Source organism: Panicum virgatum, chromosome 1N, assembly GCF_016808335.1.
Source record: "Panicum virgatum strain AP13 chromosome 1N, P.virgatum_v5, whole genome shotgun sequence".
Taxonomy (NCBI): domain Eukaryota; kingdom Viridiplantae; phylum Streptophyta; class Magnoliopsida; order Poales; family Poaceae; genus Panicum; species Panicum virgatum.
Genome location: NC_053145.1, coordinates 61,516,582 through 61,524,765, shown reverse-complemented (window position 1 = coordinate 61,524,765; position 8,184 = coordinate 61,516,582). Strand labels below are relative to the sequence as shown.

At 49.1% G+C, this 8,184-nt stretch overlaps 1 protein-coding gene and 1 pseudogene across 1 annotated transcript; one reads left to right on the top strand and one right to left on the bottom strand.

Annotated features, from left to right (window-relative positions):
* Nucleotides 1-1,504: 1,504 nt before the first annotated feature.
* LOC120657276 lies at nt 1,505-5,013 on the top strand (annotated as a pseudogene).
* LOC120657275 (type I inositol polyphosphate 5-phosphatase 5-like) lies at nt 4,992-7,742 on the bottom strand. Its single transcript, XM_039935569.1, has 10 exons — nt 7,613-7,742; nt 7,433-7,517; nt 7,278-7,352; nt 7,113-7,200; nt 6,839-6,943; nt 6,090-6,696; nt 5,815-6,008; nt 5,598-5,706; nt 5,343-5,491; nt 4,992-5,238 (listed from the first exon to the last, which is right to left on the bottom strand). Exons 1-10 carry the CDS (start codon nt 7,694-7,696, stop codon nt 5,016-5,018), a joined length of 1,719 nt encoding a protein of 572 aa, XP_039791503.1. The 5' UTR covers nt 7,697-7,742; the 3' UTR covers nt 4,992-5,015.
* Between the last annotated feature and the right edge of the window lie 442 nt (nt 7,743-8,184).

Genomic DNA, 8,184 nt, shown 5'->3' with positions numbered 1-8,184 from the left:
TTCCACGTGGCAGGACCCACCACCCACTACCACCCCCATCTTCTCCTTCCTCTGTCCCTCTCTCTCTCAGATCCATCCCCGCGCCGCCCCCCTTCTCCTTCCTCCTGCTGCTCCCCTTCTCCTTCCTCCATCCCTCTCTCTCAGATCCATCCCCGCGCGCGCCTCCCCCCTTCTCCTCCCTCCTGCAGCCTCCCTTCTCCTTCCTCCTGCGGCCGCGACGCGACCACGAGTCCGCGACGCGGCGCGGCGGCGACAGGGCGGGGAGCTCCGCCAGAGCTCCACCCGCGAGCTCGGCGGCCCCGAGTCCGCGGCGCGGTGCGTCGGCGGCGGACGTGGGTAGCTCTACCCGCGTCACGGCGGCGGGGAGGCGCGGCGCGGCGGCTCCGGCGGCGGCAGGGAGGCGCCCAGATCCGCCGCCGCCTCACGCCTCCATTTTTTTTTGCAAAAAATTTTCAACAATTTTTTTGAATTCTTTTTTATTTTTTCGGATGAATATTTTTTTAATGACGCAAAAAAAATTCTTGAAATTTTTTGTGCTCTCCAATTTTTTTTCTTGAAATTTTTTTTCTGGTCTCCAATTTTTTTACTTGAAATTTTTTTTCTGCTCTAATATGTTGCTTGAAATGTTTTTTTGGTCTCCAAAATTTATCTTGTATTTTTTTAAAAAAAATTAATCAGAAAATGACAAAAAATTTCTATAAATGGAAAAAAAGTAACGGTCGGAAAATCGACCGTACGGGAACCTCCCGTACGGTTGACCGTAAACTATCAATACCCGATCCCGACCAGGGTTAACCTTACCGGTGGGAACCGGTCCGGTTTGACCGGTTACCGGTCAAACCGGTCCGGACCGGTTCCGGTTTCGGCCGGTACCCAACCGGCCAAAATTCAAAATTTAAATTTAAATTCAAAAAATGAAAAATTCCCAAAAAATTCGTAAAAATACTTCAAGTTGTGATGAATCTAATGGTATCAAATTTTCTCAAAAATTCGTTCATTAATTATAGTTTGCGGGGATTTAAAGTTAAATCAAAAAAGAAAAAGAAAAAATAGGTCGGCCCATTAAGGCCCACCAGTCAAACCGGTCAAACCGGCCGGTAAACCGGTTGCACGGGAGCTTTTGAATTCAAACCGGTCAAAACCGATCGGTAAACCGGTAAAACCGGCTGGTAAACCGGTCGGAACCAGTTGCACGGGAGCTTTTGAATTTATTTGAATTTGGATTTGATTTTAACCGGTTCCGACCGGTAACCGGTCAAACCGATCCGGTAAACCGGAACCGGAACCCGGCGGTTACCGGTTACCGGTCGGGAAATAAAACCCTGATCCCGACCCAATAATTTTTTTGGGACCCATAATTTTTCCGATTTTCCCCACCCTGTCGCGGGCCCGCCGCGGCCGTCCAAAAATGCCACGTGAGGGCTCCGGCCGACGCGGGCCGTCCGATGCGATCGCCCGCGCTTCCTACTCCTCGCATATTTTTCACCCCCCACCCGACTTCGCTTCTTCCCAAGCGAGGAGCCGAGGAGGAGGGGGCGGCTCGGACCCGCCTCGCGTGCTCCGCGGTTCGCGCATCCTGCCTCGCCGTCGCCGCCTTCCTCCCCCGCTGAGCAGCTCGCCAAGGTGAGCGCCGAGAGCTCGCCCTCATACCCTTGCTCTGCTGCTGCTGCTTCAACTCTGCGAGGAACGATTGGCCTCGTCGCGAGCGTGCTCCCGTGAGGCGAGGAACGATTGCTTTGTCCTTTTCGGGCGTGTTGGGTTCTCCCTAATGATTTGGTGATTGCGCTAGGAAGGGAAGGCCCGGTTTCGTATGTGATAGATAGATATGTCATATGTGGAAAGGTCTTAGTGCGTTTGGCTGTTGGCTCGGAGGCAATCCGAGGCCTGGTCTAGGTAGCGGTCGTGCTGCGTCAGTTTGGGGTCTGCAGCGGGGGAATATATGTTGCGTCTGGGGAGTTGGGGCTGCCATTTGGTGGAGTTGCTGGGTTCCTTCATTCCTTGCTTCTCGCATCGGGGCTCCGTTGAGCGTAGCGGCGGGGCTGAGGAGTGCCGAGCAAGGACTGGGGTTTTATTTGCTGCTCTGGGCTCTGTTTGTGTACTGCGAATGGGAGGTAGTAGATTGCGTGGTTCTCGGGGGAATTTGGGTGATTCCTTAATTCCTGATGATTTTCCAGTAAGGGCTATGCCCGAATTTCATTACTTAATTCCTGATGATAGTGTGATGGAATTGTAACGGGTAGTTTTGTGTCGGTTCCTTGGTTGCCCATTTCCTTAGCTGGCGATGGATAGTTGGGGCTCGTTTTTGGTCCTGCCATTTCTCGACCTCGAGCCTTATAGGTGAACTGGATGACATCGATGTCATATACTGGAAGGCGCCAACTCGTGTTGGTCCATGTTAACGGTGTTGCATTATGATGGTTTAATTCCTGCTTGTCCTGTCCATTGAGATTGCAGTAGTTGTTCTTGTTAAGTTGGTAGTGTTTTATTGCACAATTAGGAGCTTTAGCATACAGTACAAGACATAAAGGTGCTCTCTGTTGGTCTATTCATGCACAAAATGTGGCTCCACACATATGGGAGTCAGTTTTCATTCACGCAGCAATGGCAATGCTCCATTATCCATATAGATTTATGCCTGCATACATATTTAACATATCAACTACTAGTTTCTCGTTTTCTTGCAAGGCAAAAACCATTACCTGTTATTGCGTAGGCTTTGCGAAGTTTTTCAGTTTGCTTCTGGATATGATATGATATCTTTACCGTCAAATGTATACTTTATGAGCTTTTGTTTTTGAACTGTCTTTATTCCATGAGTTTGATATGACGTTGAAATGCTAGCATAACCACGGAAACTGTAAACTGATTATGGTTTCAACGTTTGCGCTTGTGTTTCTGCTTCCTCACATGATCATTATTTCCTTGATGTCACTTAGGTTGAAGTTCTTACAGGACCTTTTGATTTTATTCTGGTAGGAAATAACAAAAAGGCACTATGAGTTTAGGGAGTGGTATGACCAATGGCCATGGGAAAGAAGCAGGCATTATATGAGGAGCAGATGTCCAAGGTGATTCCATGATTAGTGCACAGCATTATATGAGGAGCAGAAATCTATTTAGCTTGCTTCATTCTAAATGGAAGAGCCGAATATAATGCAGCTCAAACTTTTTTCCCTTTTTTCTCTTAGGTGCTCAATTAGCGCATTGTTACCATTCCATTTTCCCATTCTTTGTCATTTTATAGTCTTTCATGTCAGATTGGTAAAGTTAGAAATGAACTAGGACAACTATCTGGAAAATCAGCACTATATTGCTCAGACGCTTCAATTGCAAGATACCTGATAGCAAGGAACTGGGACGTGAAGAAGGCCACAAAAATGCTGAAGAAAACCTTGAAATGGCGTTCAGAATATAAGCCAGATGAGATCCGTTGGGTGAGCTTTTCCTCACTTATAGGAAGTGATAATTCATGTATCCACATGGTACAAGTGATTACACTTATGCCACTGTAGATCTTCTAGCTTGCCTTTTGAAATATTTGATGCATTAAGACATCTGGTTTGATGGTTTATTATCTGATAGGAAATCTTATTTGAATTTCATTATGTAGGATGATATATCTGATGAAGCTGTGACTGGAAAAATTTACCGAACCGATTACTTTGACAAGAGTGGCCGGAGTATACTTGTCATGAGACCTGGATGTCAGGTTTAATGCCCCCCTCTTTCACTTATCAATGCGTACCTATAGTTTGTATCACACTATGCTGTCTAATTCAGTCATTCAAATTTGTTGTTTTGTTTTTCAGAATACCAAGAATGCCAATGGGCAAGTCAAGTACTTGGTATACTGTATGGAGAATGTGATTCTGAATCTGCCACATGGTCAGGATCAGATGGTTTGGCTCATTGATTTTGCTGGCTTCAACTTGGGTAACCTGTCAATTCACGTGACAAAATTGACGGCAGATGTCCTGCAAGGCCATTATCCTGAAAGATTGGGCGTGGCAATTCTTTACAATGCCCCAAAGTTTTTTTAGCCTTTCTGGAAGGTATGTCTTTACAAGCTTTGAGCTTCTTATTTATTTCATGAGAAACATAGGATGACATGCTCAAATCTATCGTGTCCTGACCAATTGCCTTCACCTCTCTGCATATAGACTCCAGTAAAAGATTGTTGTCACGTGTCTGGATTTTCTTCTTGATATTGGAACAAGGCTTATTAATTTACTTAATTATTATGTTGTCTTATAGTGTTTCTGTATATAAGGATCAGTTTCATATGTGTAAAGGAAATTAAATACCCCATGTTACTTTAGTTATCGTGATATATTTCAAAAACTAAAGTCTGGATATAAATGTAGATGGCAAGCCCGCTTCTTGAGAGGAAGACCAGAAACAAGGTCAAATTTGTATACTCAGATAAGCCTGACACCATGAAGATCTTTGAAGATCTTTTCAATATGGATGAGTTAGAATGTGCATTTGGTGGCAAGAACCCAGCTACTTTCAACATAAATGATTATGCTGTGAGGATGAGAGAAGATGACAAGAAGATGCCATCATTCTGGAGCCCTGAGAATTCAGCTCTTGCTTCAGAGCGATATCTGATGAGCAACCAAAAGCCCAGAGAAAGCAGCTCCATGGGTGTGAAGAACCTTTTTGTGGGAATGAGATCCACCAGACGGCAGTTTCCTTGTGCGATTCTTCAGATCCCCCCCCCCCCAACCCACTTATGTTAAGTTTCTGCTATGTCAATGTGTTTTCTAAATCAAAGTTGTCTGACCGGCATTTTCTGTACCTAGCAAGACCACAAGCACCTACCACCAGCAGCTGTTGGGTGAAAAACCATTGTTCACTTGTATTCTTGTCAGCAACCACCATTTACTTTCAGTTAGTATACCACTTGGTACAAGACAAGTGCCAGGCTTTAAAAATTTCTGCCTTTTCACTACACACATTTCTGATCTTTGTAAGCTATATTGTAGACAACGCTACTGTCACCAGTCAAAATTTCAAAAGTCATCATAGAAGCTGTGTCTCTTGGGTATGGCCGGGGACTCGCAATGGATCCTGGCGTCTAAAGTTGAGTAACCCTTCCTGATCTTGCTCCCACTATCTACATCAGCTTCGATCACGAACACGCTGCACACAGGCCTGTGATCGGAGAGCCTGAACTCGCCTCTGATGTACTGCAGCTGCTCGATCCCCTGGCCGTGCCACAGTATCCGGTCACACCTGCATCGAAATGAAACATTCAGAGCTCCGAGCATTCTTCTCGTGAAGCATCAGAACTTTGGCATGCCTGAATCTTTAGATAAAATGCTGTACTTGTTCTGTACCATGCCGGAGTTCGTCGTTTCTTCTTCGATTTCGCAGTCTCCCATACATATGAATCTGAGTTCTGCCTGTACTTGTATGTCGGCGCGAAGTAGATCTTGCCCTCCTTCCACCCCTTGAACACTCTCCCCGCTTGTCTCTCGATCGCGAGCTGTTCAGGAACAACCTTGTCAGCATATTTTCTGAAACCATGAATTTTTACAGCTGTTCCTTCATACTGTAGCATTTCTGAAAACTTTTTTGTTTGTATATCGTACCTGGTCTTTGTCCAGTAAAGTGTTCCAGTCATTCTCCTCTAGCAGCATCTTCGTCTCCTCGTAGCTCAACGAGATTCGGTAATTCAGGTCCCCAAGCCATATGATCCGGCTGCATCGCAAGAACATCAGTGAGTTCACCATTGTCAGTACTACCTGAGCCTTGATCTGCAATCTTCATCATCAGCGAGTGATCCAGTGGGGGTGCTTCTTGGCTTACTCGTGGTCAATGATCTTCTCAGGGATCCGCTGGCCGGGCACCTTGCAGATGCGCGGGAACTGCGCGCACTTGAGGATCTCGGCGACGTCGGAGTTCCTCCTCACCTCGTCGCCCTCCTTCTCGCCGGACGCCAGGTGGCAGCACACGAAGCAGATGCTCGTGTGGTGCAGCGTCATGCTCATGGCGACGCATCCCTGAAACCGCCGCCGGTGACGTCAGAATCAAGGACTCGAACTCGATAGATCGCAAGCCAAGCACGAGAAGACGCAGACGACCTTGTTCCCGAGGCGGCCCATGATGCCGCGGCCGACGCAGTCCACCCGGAGGTGGCCGACGTACTGCACGAGCTCCCGCCGCACCCACACCGACAGGAAGATGCCGACCATCTGCTTCCGCGCGACGAGGCAGTAGTTGGTGCCGCCGCCCCTCTGGTCGCCGCCCTCGATCGGCAGCGCGCCGCCGTCGTCGTCGGCGCCGCGGCCTGGCGAGGCGGCGGCGGCCTCGACGCGGTAGAGGAACTCGCGCATCTCCCGCGCCCGGCTCTGCATGGTGGACGGGTCGGACATGCAGGTGCACGTCTTCACCAGCGCGTTGTCGACGCGATAGCTCTTGTTGACCACCTTGAAGGACTGCTTCGGGGGAAAGAGCAGGCCGCCGCTGGAGGACTTGGGGATGGCGCTGGTGGTGTCGCGGCCGCCGGGCCGGCTGCTCTGCTGGGAGGTGGTGGACTCCGGCGGCGAGAGCTCGTCGCCGGAGGTTTGCCCGTCCTGGGCCTGCGGCTTGTTGAGGGCCTGGTAGATGAGGCCCAGCCACTTGCCCGCCGGCTCGTTGTCCTCGGCGACCAGCACGTTTCCGGCGTTCAGAGGGACGATCTCCTGAAACCTTTGCGAAAATCCAAAGAATTATTAATTAAGGATATATTATGGTCATAATTTCTGGATAGCCACGCAATGCGAAGAACTGAGATAGAACGATGCAGATTGTTGCATAAAAATGGGAACGAAATGGAAGGGGAAAAATGTACCCCAAGACGTATATGTCAGGCAATCCTTCGATCTGCAGGAATTCTTCGAGGTTAACGCTGCTGTCAGGAGGCTTCCCTCCCACGTTCCATGTGCCTACAAACACCCTGCTAGATCGTCAAATAGGGACAGTTTCATTTTCTTCAGATAAAAGAAATGCCCAGAATGATCAGCATTCTTTCAAAACAATCAGAAAGAGCCAGCCAGCATTAAGCTTCAACTCTTCAGAATCTGGAGAATTAGCATCAAACTTGCAATGACAAAAGTTGTCGTTACCGGTATTCCCGGGTATCGACATTCGGCCCCCTGGGCGAGTTCAGGCAGCTCAGACTCAGGTTCTCGATCCGCATCGTGCAATGGCGATCTGAAACAACGAGCAGCTCAGCGAATCAGATGCAGCTTCAACATCTTCACCTCCGATGATCATCGGGGTCGCCATACCTGAGAAGCACTTGCGGACGGCAGCTGGATACGCGTCCAAGAGCTCGATCCCGTCGCCGCTTTTCCCCTCCAAATCTGCAGAGAACACAGCGCAAGACCATCAATCCACCGCCGCTCGCCGATCGGGCGGCGAGAATCCGCCGGCGCGCACTCACCGTAGACGACGTCCCGGTCCCGCCGCGAGAGCAGCCTCTTGTCCGCGCTCCTCCCTTTCTTGCGGAAGAGGCCCGACATGAAGGACTGGCGAAGCAAAACCAAGACACATTGTTAGCAAAGTTAGCGCTCGGATGAAGGCTCACCGGAGGCGCATGGGAGAACGGATTCATCGCGCTCGCCTTCTTCTTCTTGCCATTCTTGACGAGGAACTCGTCGACGGAGGCCGGCTTGGGGATGTCGCGGGGCGCATTGTGATTTGACATGCAGCTGACGGTGAAAGACGCGGCAGGACCCTCATCCGGGAGGCGGTTGTTTCCTTTGGGTTTCTTTTCCCCGGCAAAGCCAGAGGGAAACGTGGAGTGGTGGGTTAAATGCGGGGGATCAAAATGGGTGGCGGCGAGGGAATTGTGTGGTGGCGCCTTCAAATGGAAATGGCAATGGATGCCTAGGATTCAGGGGCCTTGCTGCTTGCTGCTGCTGCTGCAGGCTGCAGCAGCAGCAGCAGCTTCCCTCTTGTGGTGCCGTCCCGTCCCTTCCCTTCGATGCTATCTGCAACACTGGATTTAGCAACGGAGTCTCTCTCGCAAGCACCACGATTTTCGATATCAGAGTCACACTACCTAGGATGCTCTCTCTCTTTTCTCTGACGGTGTATTGCAGGGTTCAATGATATATTAAAGATTCCTGTTTTGCAAAACGGGAATCTTCAATATATGAAGTACTAAACGAAGTTTATTTGCAAAATCTTTCT

What these genes read in the sequence shown, in the direction of transcription:
- LOC120657275 (XM_039935569.1), bottom strand. Translation starts at nt 7,696, where the DNA reads ATGTCAAATCACAATGCGCCCCGCGACATCCCCAAGCCGGCCTCCGTC. An exon ending in AGAATGGCAAGAAGAAGAAG is followed by an intron (nt 7,518 to 7,612) that starts GCGAGCGCGATG and finishes TTGCTTCGCCAG; the next exon opens with TCCTTCATGTCGGGCCTCTT. An exon ending in GGACCGGGACGTCGTCTACG is followed by an intron (nt 7,353 to 7,432) that starts GTGAGTGCGCGC and finishes TGTTCTCTGCAG; the next exon opens with ATTTGGAGGGGAAAAGCGGC.